The sequence below is a fragment of the Alternaria alternata genome, assembly GCF_001642055.1.
Source record: "Alternaria alternata strain SRC1lrK2f unplaced genomic scaffold CC77scaffold_9, whole genome shotgun sequence".
NCBI classification, from domain to species: domain Eukaryota; kingdom Fungi; phylum Ascomycota; class Dothideomycetes; order Pleosporales; family Pleosporaceae; genus Alternaria; species Alternaria alternata.
In genome coordinates, this window is record NW_017306198.1 from 96,946 (window position 1) to 111,460 (window position 14,515).

A 14,515-nucleotide genomic window follows, 5' to 3' on the forward strand; every position below is an offset into this window, starting at 1 on the left:
GGACGACGCTGTGCATGCGCGTGCTTCTCGCTGACGGGGAGGTCTCTTATCTTCTCCATAATCAATACTGGAGGTCAGAGATGGAAAAAGAAACATGGCGCAGGGGAGGCCGTATCATTGAGGTAGATGTAGGTCTTGGCACGAGACGCGGACGGAGTTAGGGGCTTGGTCCGGAAACACCACGCGACGCGAACGCTGAAAACATCGTCAGAGCCACAACCGTCTCAAAGCACATCGCCAGTTTCTCGAATTATACTTCACCTCACAATCCACAGACATGGCGATAATATCAGCAAACACCATGATACGCAGTATCGCACTGTTCCACCTCACACTCGCAGTCGTCCTGCTCAAGAATCCCGCCCTGATATCAAACCAAGGGGTCGTTCTCCTGCTAGGAGAATCAATGCAACTTGTGCGCACTCCTGTTCCCTCTCCGCACACTCATGTTTTCCCTGAAATTGCTAACAGCTGTCAGCCAACACCCCGCGACTTCAACAAAACCTCCGCAGCAACGGCCTTCATAGCCGTCCTCTTCGCCTTCATCGGCCTCTCCGACCTAACCGCCCTCTCTCTTCACGAAGACGTTTTCGACCATTTCTGGGGCCTACAAGCACCTATGCGTCTCCTCTTTCTCTTTGGTATCACTGCATACTCGTACATGTTCAAGGAAGGAGGCATGTTCGCTCCTAGGGGCGTCGACTTCAGGATGAGCACCGGTGCCAGTCTGAACAACAGCTTCATCTTCACATGGGGATTTATGGAGGTTTCGGCATGGTTCTGGGTGTTTACCACGTTGAGGGAAGAGCGGTCAGCGAAGGCCACCAAACTGGCTGAGAAGGAGGCTCGGGAAGCTGAGATCAATACGCTATAGGGTGGCTATAGGTATTTGGTTACCCTTCAGACACATCGAAAGCGAACTGCCGACGCCCGATTTGCACGCAGAGACTGGCTCTCTGCCGATATGTTATAAAAGAAAGATTGGAGAGATACCATTCTCAGTCTTCTCAGACATGCGTAGCTGAAGGATTGTCTGTACCTTGTGCAGATGTTAACAGCTTCGATGCAGTATCAAGGACTCTTCCAGCAAGACCGATGTCTACCTGCTTAGGAGACTGCAGCGAGACGACGGACGTTTACGGAGAACCACAATATACCAATGCACAGGGTCAGAAGATGTCTATCACAATCGGAAGCTTATCAGAAATTTTATCAAAGGCATCTAATAAGTGTAGCAAAGCGTTCCGCCTTCGGTATCCAGCAAATCCTTGAGCGTGGCATCGCCTGCTAGCGCCCCAATGTTGATGGTGAAGTCCAATGTAACATTCTTTCCACTGTAATCAAAGGGTGTAATGGGACCACCGACTTGGTTCAGACGTGTCTCGAGATCCTTCTGTTGCCATTCCCAAAAGATGCGGTCAATGTTTCCATGATGAAGATAGAAGAGTGGATCTGCCATGTATCAGTCAGTTTCCTAGCGACACCAGAGGGGATGGGAAGCAACTGCTTACCACCAGGGCTCTCCGCTGCGTTTCCCATGGTCCCTAGGATGCCACCAACACCGAAGTGACCGCTGGCATGAATGTTTGGGGGATCGAAGCTTTGCTTCTTCTCAACTGTTCTTGCAAGACTGGTGTAATCGGGCTGTGCCAGGACTTCTTCGACCAGATTACGATCTGCAAACCTGTTGATGATCCATGGAACAAAGTCACGTTTCAAGCAATGCGGAGTGGGCACATTCACGGCAAAGTGAGGAGGGGCGAATGGCCCGTTCATCACACAGCCTCCACCAGTATTGCCTGTAATGTTTAAGCGGTTCTGTTCCGGCGTAGCTTGGACAGGATAGCCGTTGCCACCGAATCCTGTCTCAGGGTCAAAGATGTCAGACTCAAAGGCATGGGTAGAGTTTTCATTCCGAGGTTCAGCATCCAGGGACCAGTCCCAGTATCTGCGTACAGATTAGTTCAGAAACAATTTATATTGAGAGAAGATATTCTGTCAACGGGGACAACTTACGGCTGGCCTCCGGTGTATCCGCATTCGTCTCTCAAGGCCTTTTCGTAGGTTGCAACGAAGTAACGGTGCCACAAGAGAAAATGTCCCTAAGAGTGTAAGGTTGCGAAAAAGAGGTTGAAAGAAGAGGGCTTAACATACCACCCAGTGGATCTGAGGCTTTTGTAGCATATGGACGGCTTGGTGATCATCGAATCGGTTCACGGTGCCTGAGAGACCAGATTTGGCCTCCGTATGCGACAAGCACAGGACCGCATCGATGTATGATTTCTTCTGTGGCACTGATAGCTGTCTCCTATGTTCTAGCCTTCAGCGATGCGTTCAGAGTTGGACGGTGGTGGGTCATCTCACCACTCTACCCTTTTAGGTGGGTTTTTGCATGTTTCCAACCCTGTGGATGAAGGCAAGGCTGCAGCTGTTGACCATTGTGCCAAGCTCAGGCCGACAGGGAGGAGTTCGAGAAGACGCATATTGATCGAGCAGACGCTTGGAGGATGAAACGTGGATGACGATAGTCGTTGTCACACGTGCCAATCCTTCGAGAAGAGAATCGTTTTAGGTGCTGCGCCGTATTGAAGAGCTTTCCAGTACACCCACAGCCAAGTAGGCACCTGAAGTAGCTGATGGGTTTTAGTGACCGACACTGTTTGTATGTTTTATAAGAAAGCTGTGCGAGCTGGCTGCCGACAGCCGATCTCGAGATTTGCGGTCAGATCGTTCTAATATCTTTCTGGACCTTTACCCGCGGCTGCATTGGAACCATTGTTGAGTATGGCAGATATGTTTGCCGACAATCTATCCCTGTTGCGTGTCAGACCAGTATTGCGAACACCACGGTGGCCCTGATCTACCCTCTAAGTCTGTAAGCTACCTGGCCATATGAACTCAAATCGCCAACTATTCTGGAAGGGACCAGACCTTATTCTCGCTTTAAGAAGCGTAATCTCGTCACACTCTACATGTGCATTGTTGCTAACTAGGTATTCTCGTTTCACTTCCCAATCTTCAATCCTTGGCCGAGTACACCGACAGATACTTTCATGCAATACGACCCATCTACGGATACTTGTATCCTGCGCCCAGTCCCAATCTTGCCTACGCTTTTGAGGCTCGCCCGTCCCAGGAACTTTACGGTGCGGGACGAGAGGTCCGCGGCTCCCGGAGGCTCACTCGAACATGGCTTGCCACTCCGTTTGCGAATGTGTCGATTGGGAAATTGTTGCCGCCTGCCGGGCGTAGATGCGGTTACTCCACTAGCAGGGATGGTAAGATTGCTCGGCTGCAGCGGGTGGTCATGGTTTCTCGGGATAGGTCCTCAATACGCGACATACTGACATGCACAAACACGATGATTCGACCACAGAATGGTTACACATTCCCATTCTAGATGTTGTTACTTCGTGAACGGTGTACTCACCTCTAATAGCCCATTAGCGATGCGGGCCCTGAACCCGACGTATAGACATGGATTCAGATCCTCTCTGATATTCGCCGGTGGTTAAAACATATGCGTTGGCCGACAACTGCGACAGAACTGGAGACGACCGTTCCTGATGAGCCACGAGCCATATTGCAATGCGTGCAACGTGATTTCTGTATATATGTATAACAAGGCATCCTACTGACGTGTGCGGCTGAGGGCCTACTGGCTCTCGACCATACTCTAGTTGATGTCACCCGTCTCAAGTTCGAACGCTTTTTCCTGCTCTATGTGGCCATGATCGGGCCCAATTTCAGTGCAGATCATGAATCTAGGCAGCCCATGTTCTTGATCACCACTGGAATTCTCATCCTGCTTTCGACTGTTGTGGTGGCTCTCAGGTAAGTACCTGTGATAAATACGGAGAGTCGATGTACACTTTATTGATGGCCATGTAGGCTCTACTGTCGTTTCTATCGCGTCCGCAATGTTGGACTCGACGACTACTTCATGGTTGCTGCACTTTTTGTCACGATTGGCATGGCGATCATGAATGGATATCATATCAGCTGGGGTACAGGGTATGCAAGAATGGCGAATCTCACGGAGGTCGAAATTGTGGCTGACAGTGATAGACAACATTTGAAGTACTTGGATGTACCTTCAATGAGGATTCCAACTCTCAAGCACTTCTATTTCTACCAGTTGGTATATCCTTTGGCGCTGTTCCTCGTCAAGGCTAGCATATTAGCGCTGTACCATCGCATTTTTGAGCTGGTAGAATTCCGATATAAAGTGTGGTCTGTAGCTGCATTTGTCACAGTCTACACGATCGTGGTTCTTTTTGTCAACGTAAGAATTCTGTTACATTCTTCCGGCTTGCAGTGATATTATAGTGATTAACCTCATCAGGCTTTCGAGTGCAGGCCCAACCCTTCGCAAGCGTGGTCACCGACATTTCCCAAAGGTTGCAATAACCTGCGAGCTACCTATTTTGCACTTGGAGCCATAAATGTTCTCACAGATATCACGATCTTTCTCCTGCCATTGAAAGCTTTTTGCAGTCTGCAACTAGATCCGAGGAGAAGATGGGCACTACTTGGTGTTTTCATGATTGGCGGTCTAGCTGTTATTGCTTCAATCGTAAGGATATATGCGCTTTGGTTGTACAATGTTACGAAAGATATATCGTATGACTCAATCTTCGTAAGTCGTCCTGCAGGGGAACATTCATTTTGCCGGATACTAATCGCCTTGCAGATCCTCCTTTTGTCACAGATCGAAGTGAACGTAGCGATCATATCCGCCTCGGCCCCAGCCATACGACCGCTTCTCAGGAACACGCCGCTTTCTTTCAGCCAGCCGGAGGCGTATGGGAGCGGCTATCTGCGTACCATAGGCAGTCAATCAGCCTCTAACAACCGGAACTCACGGAGTCGTACAAGATCCAACGGCCAAATCGAGCTCCTCACGTATGGTGGGCGTAGTACACCGGTAAAACACAAAGCCTTGTGTGGAGGAAGAGGCAACACGAGCGAGGAGTCAATCCTTATAGATGGCCGTATTACAAAGACCATGGAAACGAGGATAGATTTCGAGCAGATTAATGATGAAGAGCTGCCGCCGCGTCGGCTACCTACGAAGGACCCAAAGCGAGCAAGATAAGAGAATACATATATGGCATTTAATGTATACAAACCAGGGCTTCTACTACCATGCGAGCGGAGCTCCATCTGAACCGTCATTACGCGTTATGCAAGTGATATCGCTCTCATACCCAAGAGCCCACATAGTATGTCTCCATTTCGACATGGCGCGGTCGGCTCGTAGTATTACACTCAAAGTAGAAGCATCAGCATACCCGGAGTCAAGATGAAGGCTCCAAGTGTAAATGCGAAGACGTTTCCAGACACTATAACACTTCCAGCACGAAGGCTGGTGGCAGCTCCGGTGAACTGGGTTGGAGTAGCACTAGACGAAGTACTTTCGACAGTCGAGGTAGCATCCTCCGAGGACGTCGACGCCCTGGACGAAGTAATCACCCTCGTCGACGACGGCGTAACCCTGGATGTTGATACTGGTCCCAAAGTTGCACTCGAAGCTGGAACAAAGCCAAGCGTAGGCGTCTCTGACTGTGTGGGAACAGCTTCAACGAAAGCAGCGGTGAAAGACTCGTACACAGAGCTTGCGGCCGCATCATCCGTCGCTGTGAACGAGAAGGTTGTGTAGTATGTCGTCTCAGTAGATGTAATCTCGTAAGTGGTGTCGAAATAATAGTAGTAGTAATAGTAGTAGTAGTAGGTATATGAGTAAGTGTACCATGAGTAGTCGACGACGACTGGGTCTGGGATTGAAGTGGCGGAGGGGGCTGGCGTGATGGAAGCAGAAGGCGAACTGGGTTGATCGATGCGGGGGACTTCAGAGTATCCTTCGGGGCATTCCTCGCCTGGTAGATGATAGTAGTCGCCTGTGCAGCATGTACCCGAAGGTGGGATACATGGAAGATCGCCTGATCATGTTAGTTCGATGTATAGTTCATTCTAAAGGAAAGACTTACCAGGGCATACTGGAATCCATCCTGGAGTTAAACAATCGTCGAGCTGACGGGGCGAGACACCAGATCCTCCCTTGAGTGGTCCCGCTTTCCCAGCGAGTGCACAGTACCCAACGGCACTCAGTAGCATTAGTGAGCGAGTAAGCATGTTTGCTAGTAGTGTGTGAAATGTCTTCGAGAAACGAGGGTTGAATTTTCGGGACTAAGATGTCTGCTGAGATCTGCTGGTGAAACAAAATCATGTTTCTCACTCAGCCCTTCCAGACTTTATACTATCATGCCACCGAGGATGCGATAAACACAGCCTGCCTGACAGCCTTCCTGGCAGCCTTCCACGATCACAAAAGTCAGCCTTTTCATCTCCACTGCTGCGGTTGTATAGTATAATTCTTGGCAACATGTCGCTGTCCCTAGAACTTCTCCAATAGGCCTTACCTCGGCACGCCACTTGGATGAAGTGTATAACGCCACGGGATTGCTATTGGTGAATCATCGTAGTATGCGAAGAATGCGAAAAAACAAGCGAAGCGTACCTGGGGGCCAAATTCGAGGTAGCCAATAACCTGACGTGAAGCTCGTTACACAATATTGAAAGTGGTGCTGCGAGTCGTATAAAACCTCAGCCGCAGTCCTAAGACGGTGAAATCGTCCCTCGTGCACGCCAGAAAGTTTGGGTCAAAGTAAGTACGCCTTGTGCCAAGGTGAGGTGATCTTATCTTAGGCATTTCTGCATGTGTGCGGTGTAATGGTCGATACTGAGGAAAGCTCAAAGACTTGCGAGAAGTTCTTATGGCGGCGAGGCTGATAGAATCATACGTCTCTGTCGATGACCGACTGAGCTTCGTTGATGTTGATCATATTGTGATCTTCAAGACGTCTTCGTGGGGGCCATGCGCCAGTTTCGTCTTCGCGTTCAGCTCGGAGGCGCTCGCAGATGGGCAACTACCATGAAGCTGCTAGAGGGGTGTCCCATTGTCAACTTCTTTTCAGCACTTCGAACTCCATATCTGCATTTATAGACAATTCAAGCTAGCAGTTTCTTCTTTCTGGGTGTAGTGGTGAGATAGTCTGATATTGTTTCGATTTTCGTGATGGGTACGCAAAGGTCCTTGTAGTGGCACATGGGTAGGCGTATGCAGCGGGTGCGTTACTCCAGGAGTGTTCATCTTCAAACATGCAACTCGCGTCGCTTCCCATAGCAGATATATGGTGTCGCAGAGCAACTGCGAGTCGAGGGAATATATGAGAAAAGGGAGTTGACGAGATGTCAAACGCAAATAGTGGTTGTCGCGTGTAGACGGTTTCGGTGATGGCGCCCTCCGAGCGATCGGGACCGCCCGCGTATCTCCCTCTAGGCAGGGTCCAAGGTCACGACTCCACCATTCGCCATCGCGTGTCCCCCACTCTCGCAAACACGCCGCTTACCTAGGAACAAATGGGTTTCTTCGCAAACTCTACTCCTTCTTCCTCTGCTCCAGGTGACTACGGCTGAAAAGTGTTGCTCCTGATTGAGACGAAACACACCAGGCACGATGGAGGAGGCAACACACCTTAGCTATAACGGTGCGATCGAAGAGCTTCGCGCCAAGGAGTATCCCATGTTGCAGGGTGAGTTTGTGTAGCTGCTCAGCTGGATGTGTACTTACCCTTCAGACACGACTTATCTGGATCATGCCGGCACCACGCTTTACGCCAAGTCGCTGATCGAGCGCTTCTCTGCTGATATGATTGCGAACCTCTACGGCAATCCTCACTCCGCCTCCAATGCCTCCCAACTGACGACGCGACGAATCGAAGATGTACGACTGCGCCTCTTGCAAATGTTCAATGCCGATCCTCAGGAGTTTGACGTCGTATTCGTAGCCAACGCTACTGCCGGGATAAAGCTGGTCATGGATGCATTTCGCGATCAGGATGAAGGATTTTGGTATGGCTACCACAGGGATGCGCATACAAGTCTGATAGGGGTGCGCGAGGCAGCGAAGGAGCATCGATGCTTCGCTTCGGACAACGAGGTGAATGACTGGATTGACAGTCAAGACGTTGGAGTTGGACCGGCACAGCTGTTTGCATACCCAGCGCAATCCAACATGAACGGGCGTCGCCTGCCGTTGGAGTGGGTACACCGTATACGCACGGGGAACAGAAAGCATGTCTACACTTTGTTGGATGCTGCGGCACTTGTCTCGACATCGCCTCTTGACCTTGGGAATCCTAACGAGGCCCCCGACTTTACCGTATTGAGCCTTTACAAAATGTTTGGCTTTCCCGATCTCGGCGCTCTGATAGTTAGGCAAGCATCAGCATCGGTATTCGACAAGAGACGCTACTTTGGTGGCGGCACTGTCGAGATGGTCGTGTGCTTGAAAGAGCAATGGCACGCGAAGAAGGTTGACTCGCTACACGAGAGGTTAGAAGATGGCACTCTGCCGATACATAACATCATGGCGCTTGATAGCGCAATGACTGTCCATCAGGAGCTCTATACATCATTGGACCAAATCTCAAGGCACACTACATTTCTTGCTCGGAAGCTGTACGAAGGACTTTCGTCATTACGGCACGGGAATGGTGCAGAGGTTTGCCACGTATACAAAGACCCGGCCTCCACCTATGGGGATTCGCTTACCCAGGGCCCAGTTGTTGCATTCAATCTTCGCAATCAATGCGGTGGCTGGGTAAGTAATGCAGAGGTGGAGAAGTTGGCTGCAATCAAGAACGTCCAACTCAGGACCGGCGGGCTTTGCAACCCTGGTGGTGTTGCCTCGTCACTAGGATTGGCACCCTGGGAGATGCGAGAGAACTTTTCTGCCGGGCAACGATGCGGTAACGACAACGATGTCATGCGTGCGAGACCGACCGGCATGGCACGCGTCAGCTTCGGAGCTATGAGTACCCTATCGGATGTCGACAAGTTTGTTGACTTTGTGAGCGAGTTCTTCGTTCAAGAATGTCAGCCGCTAGATGTGTCTCCAATAATGTCAGCCGCTGTAGAGCCACCAACGCAAAGTCGCTTGCACGTGGAAAGCCTATCTGTCTACCCTATCAAGAGTTGCGCAGGGTTCAGCGTACCGCCGGGTAGAGCATGGGAGGTGCGCCCAGAGGGTCTTGCGTGGGATCGTGAGTGGTGTTTGGTCCATCAAGGCACTGGAGCAGCACTGAGCCAAAAGCGCTACCCGAAGATGGCTCTCATACGTCCCAGTATCGACCTCGAGAAAGGATTGCTACGTGTGAGTTTGGCGGGCGCCCTACAGACCAATACCGATCTGCATGAGATCACTGTACCTCTTTCCGCGGATCCACGGATGTTTACAGACGAAAGCGTATACAAAGAAGCGAGAGCTAAGGTCTGCGGAGATTCTATCGAAGCCAAAACGTATAGGGCAAGCGACATATCGTCATTCTTTACGCGAGCTCTCGGAGTGGCTTGCCACCTTGCGCGCTTTCCTGCCGTTAGCAACGGGAGTGCCATCTCAAGACACTCGAAAGCGCATCTGCAGAAATACCAGAAAGCGGGCGCTATGCGAGTACCCGGCGCCTTTCCAGAAACGGTTCCCATTACGCCCGGCGCGTGCGTTTCGAAGCCAATTTTGCTAGCAAATGAGAGTCCCATCCTTACTATATCACGATCGAGCCTCAACCGCCTGAATGAATTGATCAAAGCGGAGGGCGGTAAGGCGGCGCAAGCAGAGGTATTCAGAGCCAACATTGTGGTTGCGGAGAACCCAGCGTACCCGCCTGGGCTGGAAGACCCATATGCGGAAGACGACTGGCGCTACCTCCAGATTGGCCAGCAGTACTTTGAGATGCTGGGAGCGTGTCGTAGATGCCAGATGGTTTGCATTGATCAGCAAACCGCCGAAAGAAACCAGGAACCATTCGTAACGCTTTCCAAAACACGTCGTTTTGATGGTCGCGTCTACTTCGGAGAGCATACTTGCCATCTGCCCTGGGATGATGTGTCATCTCCCCTTCGGCAGAATCCCACCATCACGGTCGGCGATGCAGTAAGCCCTATTAGAGAGGATGAGATACATCAGAACAGTCACCTGCAGGCCCTCGTAGGGTAAGCCGCCCAGGCGGCCCGAGGACTAACTTACGGCCCTTGTTGGAAGACGGCATAGCTGAGTATACCTCTGGACCACACGGTCGCAGCGTTCGCGCGTGGCTTCAGATGGTATGCCGTAGGACGCGGTCATTGGTCAAGTAGCTATGTACAGTGTAACAGAGATTAGACAGGCGGGACGCCGAATACACGACCATGTAGCAGTCGAGACGTTGATTTAGGCAACGTGATAGGCATACGCAATCCACGGGAAGGCCCATGTGTAAGCGCTGGTAGTGATGTTTCAACGGCGAACCAGAGTCAGGTGTCTGTACGTAAACCAGGTGGCAGATGGCATGAGACGGAAGCGCGCGCGCCCTCCGAAGCAGCGTAGAGATACACAGCGGCTGCAAGCAAGACATAAAATCGTCTAATGCTCCCGCGAGGTAAGATGCACAGCTTGCACACAGCTTCAATCTATTTCAAGCAACATTCGTTCATGAGGCACGTTGACTTGCTTGCTACTTCGCCTTATTCTGACGCCAACGTCTCATCAGCTCGTCTCAGATTCTCTTACCGGGCAGACTACTAGGTCGCCACGTTCAGCTTCAGATTACGAGCTTGCCTCCCGCACAGCGACCACGCACATCACACACCCGAGAGCGACGCGGCGAATCAGGCGCACCTTCTGGCCGGTCAAAGTCTCGAGACCTGCAGGGGCCGAACAAATCACATATCTTGTTTCAGCGTTGGGCAGCGAATCGAATCCCTGTGGAGGTGTTCGTCTGTGCACGGGGCCTGCATATCCTAGTCCTCGGCGCTTAGAGAACGCTGGGACTCCTCTCGCCCAAAAATAACCGGATACGACCCATACAGCGGCCAACAACAACAGCGCATCCGCGCCAAGCTAGTGTCATAGTACATACAATAAACACTCTCTTCCCCAGGCGCCAAAGAGTACCTGTCTGCTGGCCTCGCTCTCTCACTCTTCCACTTTGCTGTGGACGAAGGCATAGCACAGCTCGCAGTAATACCGACAAGCATCCAAGTCATTCGTTCAACTCAACGGTATACTCAACACCATGGCTGCGACCGACTCCAAACCCACGCTATCTACACTCAAGACACCCATGTCTGCAACCTACCCCTCGGAACTCAGGTCGCCCATGATCACCTCTGCAACAACCCCCATCTTTGCCAATATCAAACGGGAGGATTCAGATCTCAAGACACCCATCACACCACCGACAGCCTATCTCGAGTTCCTCAAAAACTTATCACCTGTCCTGTCAAGCCCAATGTCCACTGGTACTAGCTCCAGGTTTGTCTTTGGTGACAGCCGCCCCACTTCAGTAACATCATCGGCGTCCAGTGCATCATTCACATCAACATCGGCTCCGGCAGACAAAACTAAGAACAAAGATTCGCCAACAACCTCAAGGTCAAGCAGCTGCAGCAGATGCGACACCACCAAGGATGAACCGCCAATGTCTGCACCTCCAACCAAGGTCCAGACGGTCACTATCCCACCACCATCACCTTTCACACGACCCCATTCTGCGCGGACACCCCGCCTTTACATCCCCCAATCACCCTATTCGCCCGCTGCAGTACGGTCACCAGCCAGCGCAAAGTCTATCCAATCACCGTTTTCTGCCGTCTCATCACCCAAAACCTGGGATGCGGATAAGAAGACTAGCCGCTCAAGGCGCGTTAGTGTGCGCGAAGTTGTTACACGGACAGTGACATACAGTCGCACACCCGTCGACGCAAAAGCTCCACAGTTTCCGCAAATTGACCCCGCACCCCGCGGTAAGAGGAGGAAGGTCGAGTAGAGATGCGCGATCGTTGCGCAGACCACCGCTTCTGGACTGCTTGGATTCAGCATGGGCAACCGTCCTGTGCTACTCCATGACCCCTTCAAGCTCTGCACTTGCGCTCGGCCGTAACGCTTGCATTCCCATTCGTCAAATGTCTACCATTTTACATTATACACGACTTACACCCTCCAACCCGGCCACTTCAACTAATTACTCGGGTCCAGGCGATCCGATCGCAACATTATCTTCAAACAACATCATCAATCACGACACGACATAACTACCTCATCACTCCATCACTATCCATATCCCACTTTTCTTATGTTTACTATCCCACATCAATAGAGAAACGACGTTATGGCCACGTCACTTCTCTTTCATGACCCTGTCACGGCGGAAAACATGTCTTTGGCGTTGGGGTTCACCATTACATTTTACCACATTTTACTAGCGGATACCAATATATAGCGGGCAGGAATGCGCCGGCGCTGTTTGATTGGTTAAGCGAGATCCAAGCACGGAGATTGCCTCTTCGATTTACTTGAGGGATAGTAGCAGGGCGATGCGCGCGCGACGTGGGTGCGTGCTGGGCGGCAAGTATCTTGCATGCAGGTTTTCTGGTATTGCAGGTGTGGGCATCTGGAACGGGCCTTGTGGTGATAGGCCCAGCGGTAAAAGAGACGAGTGAGAACAATAGCCCTTGCCGCTGCAACTTATTCACTTGAACAAGCTAGCGAGGTCAGATGGCAATGGTTCTCCACTTGCATCCAGGTTTCGAATCTGTCAGTACTAGCCAAAGAGAGAAAGAGAGAAATGAAACACGATACCTACTATCCAAACCATGTTCTCTTGCACATGTTGATCTCGATTGTCTTGCTCGACTGACTGGGGTGGGTATACCACACAACATCCCTACACATAGAACCACACACCGCTCGGTCACACCGGTGAGAAGAAAAGTCAACAAATGAGCCTCCTCTGACCATTTGCTCTATTGACAGACCGCCTTGTGACGCGGGCACGCATACCCGCCGTAAGAAGCCAATATTTCCCCAGATAACGCACGGCAATCTATATGCGCTTAGTCTGTCCAATCAACCTCCACTAGACGTTAGCCACCTTTTGTGAAAATAGGCCACATCCATCTGGCTTCTTTGTTTATTCTTTTAACCTCGGCAAAAGCATGCAATCGAGCTTCGATGCATCATGACCTGCAGGTCTCGCCACTCTCTTTCGTGCCCGCCTCAATTTTGCAGAAGGAAGGGCAAAAAAGGCGTTTTGTTACCCATTTACCGCATATGACTGACTGTGCAGAAAGAAGCAAAGAAAGCTTAGGCCCAATGTTTCCCAAGGCTGCGTAACCTTCCCGCTTCTCCTAGCTCGGTATACCAGCTGGCGAATGAGATGAGCGAAGTGGTGTGGACAGGGATAACACAGGGGTGGGGTGGGCGCTTAACCAGGGCTGTGGAGACGGGTGGCGCTAGGTGGGCTGGGGGTCGCCGATTCTTGCGTATGGTCATGTGAAGAGGAATGGGGATGCGGATGAGGTTGCGGATGGGCTATTGAGTTTGTTAGGCTAGTGCAGAAGTGTAGTCTGAGCTAGTTATGCCCATTGATTGAAGGGCATGGGTATCTGTTGATGGGGTAATGTGTGAAAGGTCAGGTGCGAATGAATAGATGCGAGACACACACCAGCCACACGGGAAGGACGCTGAGGATCGGGAAACGGCATCATCGCTCGCGGAGCAGCACGCCGCTAATTTCATGCACGTCTGTTTCCCGCTCTCGCTGTTCGAAAAATACTCAATGTCGTGACATGGCATGTACAAGAATCCTTCGACGCGAGACACGATGGAATACATAACGCCGGAACAGCGCCGAGCCGCGTCTCTTGCGCATAATCTTCCCTTGCCTTAGCAGATACTTTCACAGCCCACATCGTACACTCCCAGCGGCACATGGCTAAGTGTACACTGCCGACTCAGCGAGAAGCGATTTACGGCGTCCCGACCGCGCTTGTCCTGACTCATGTAATCGAACTTCGGGATCAGGAAGTCGTGCCGCAAAGGATTTCATCGGTGTGCTATCATCCCAGCGCCAGCGGTGTTGCGGCATAGCACGCAGAATAGCGACGTCCTTCATGTGTCAGACGCGCTTAACGCCATTCCCAAGACCATGGCTAAGGGGGAGGACGGCTGTGATGGGGCTTAGGCCTTTGGGATGGCTACGCCCCGTAGGTCGTGTTGGAGGTCCGCCTGTGAGGCACGGCATAACAACCAACACCTTCAGACTTGAGACGAGAAAATTTCCGACATGGCTATTTGTTCGGAGACTTTCTCGCATATCTAGATCGGGTAGTGCACTCGGCGGAGTAGACCGCCGCCCACCAACAGGCTCACATAAACTTTGCGCTTGTAGCGTCACATCACACGTCGACTCGACACCAACTCCAACAGGCAAGAAAGGGCGATGGGCGTGCATGTATGTTAATCACATATCTTACTTACATGCAGCGGAGAGGCTATCAGATATGCCCGTCGAACCTAAAACCGTTTATTCGCATGAAGATCGCACCATCATCGTTTTGTAGACTGTGCCTCGTTCTTGCAGACATTAGTGAAGAAAAAGAAGCGATACCAGGGCATAGGGCTGGAACATCGCAT

The 14,515-nt window shown here is 51.3% G+C and overlaps 7 protein-coding genes across 7 annotated transcripts; 5 read left to right on the forward strand and 2 right to left on the reverse strand.

Moving 5' to 3' along the window:
- The first annotated feature begins 168 nt into the window (after window positions 1-168).
- Window positions 169-985, forward strand: CC77DRAFT_844394 (hypothetical protein). Its single transcript, XM_018533389.1, has 2 exons — window positions 169-415; window positions 479-985. The coding sequence occupies exons 1-2, from the start codon at window positions 278-280 to the stop codon at window positions 872-874; spliced, it is 534 nt and encodes a 177-aa protein (XP_018386389.1). The 5' UTR covers window positions 169-277; the 3' UTR covers window positions 875-985.
- A 237-nt stretch (window positions 986-1,222) lies between these two features.
- Window positions 1,223-2,483, reverse strand: CC77DRAFT_1040043 (Di-copper centre-containing protein; the record flags this gene model as incomplete). The annotated part of the gene is made up of 5 exons (XM_018527188.1): window positions 1,223-1,452; window positions 1,512-1,948; window positions 2,017-2,102; window positions 2,155-2,286; window positions 2,373-2,483. The coding sequence occupies 5 exons, from the start codon at window positions 2,481-2,483 to the stop codon at window positions 1,223-1,225; spliced, it is 996 nt and encodes a 331-aa protein (XP_018386390.1).
- Window positions 2,484-3,889: 1,406 nt separating this feature from the next.
- On the forward strand, window positions 3,890-4,558 carry CC77DRAFT_903929 (hypothetical protein; the record flags this gene model as incomplete). The annotated part of the gene is made up of 3 exons (XM_018533606.1): window positions 3,890-4,014; window positions 4,069-4,285; window positions 4,346-4,558. Coding segments are annotated over 3 exons (555 nt in total), but the record flags the coding sequence as incomplete, so codon positions are not given.
- Window positions 4,559-5,184: 626 nt separating this feature from the next.
- CC77DRAFT_844811 (hypothetical protein) lies at window positions 5,185-6,244 on the reverse strand. Its single transcript, XM_018533392.1, has 2 exons — window positions 5,991-6,244; window positions 5,185-5,942 (listed from the first exon to the last, which is right to left on the reverse strand). Exons 1-2 carry the CDS (start codon window positions 6,133-6,135, stop codon window positions 5,272-5,274), a joined length of 816 nt encoding a protein of 271 aa, XP_018386392.1. The 5' UTR covers window positions 6,136-6,244; the 3' UTR covers window positions 5,185-5,271.
- Window positions 6,245-7,352: 1,108 nt separating this feature from the next.
- On the forward strand, window positions 7,353-10,261 carry CC77DRAFT_844885 (PLP-dependent transferase). The gene is made up of 2 exons (XM_018533393.1): window positions 7,353-7,595; window positions 7,641-10,261. Exons 1-2 carry the CDS (start codon window positions 7,520-7,522, stop codon window positions 10,055-10,057), a joined length of 2,493 nt encoding a protein of 830 aa, XP_018386393.1. The 5' UTR covers window positions 7,353-7,519; the 3' UTR covers window positions 10,058-10,261.
- Window positions 10,262-10,986, forward strand: CC77DRAFT_844886 (hypothetical protein). Its single transcript, XM_018533394.1, has 2 exons — window positions 10,262-10,536; window positions 10,590-10,986. The coding sequence occupies exons 1-2, from the start codon at window positions 10,466-10,468 to the stop codon at window positions 10,855-10,857; spliced, it is 339 nt and encodes a 112-aa protein (XP_018386394.1). The 5' UTR covers window positions 10,262-10,465; the 3' UTR covers window positions 10,858-10,986.
- On the forward strand, window positions 10,785-12,231 carry CC77DRAFT_844787 (hypothetical protein). The gene has a single exon (XM_018533391.1). It carries the CDS (start codon window positions 11,115-11,117, stop codon window positions 11,865-11,867), a length of 753 nt encoding a protein of 250 aa, XP_018386395.1. The 5' UTR covers window positions 10,785-11,114; the 3' UTR covers window positions 11,868-12,231.
- Window positions 12,232-14,515: the final 2,284 nt, after the last annotated feature.

Bases quoted from the DNA above. Each gene is read 5' to 3' on its own strand.
- CC77DRAFT_844394 (XM_018533389.1), top strand. From the start codon at position 278: ATGGCGATAATATCAGCAAACACCATGATACGCAGTATCGCACTGTTC. The intron at 416-478 runs GTGCGCACTCCT...AACAGCTGTCAG, and splicing joins TAGGAGAATCAATGCAACTT to CCAACACCCCGCGACTTCAA.
- CC77DRAFT_844811 (XM_018533392.1), bottom strand. From the start codon at position 6,135: ATGCTTACTCGCTCACTAATGCTACTGAGTGCCGTTGGGTACTGTGCA. The intron at 5,943-5,990 runs GTAAGTCTTTCC...TAACATGATCAG, and splicing joins ATGGATTCCAGTATGCCCTG to GCGATCTTCCATGTATCCCA.
- CC77DRAFT_844885 (XM_018533393.1), top strand. From the start codon at position 7,520: ATGGAGGAGGCAACACACCTTAGCTATAACGGTGCGATCGAAGAGCTT. The intron at 7,596-7,640 runs GTGAGTTTGTGT...CTTACCCTTCAG, and splicing joins GGAGTATCCCATGTTGCAGG to ACACGACTTATCTGGATCAT.
- CC77DRAFT_844886 (XM_018533394.1), top strand. From the start codon at position 10,466: ATGCTCCCGCGAGGTAAGATGCACAGCTTGCACACAGCTTCAATCTAT. The intron at 10,537-10,589 runs GCACGTTGACTT...ACGTCTCATCAG, and splicing joins AAGCAACATTCGTTCATGAG to CTCGTCTCAGATTCTCTTAC.
- CC77DRAFT_844787 (XM_018533391.1), top strand. From the start codon at position 11,115: ATGGCTGCGACCGACTCCAAACCCACGCTATCTACACTCAAGACACCC.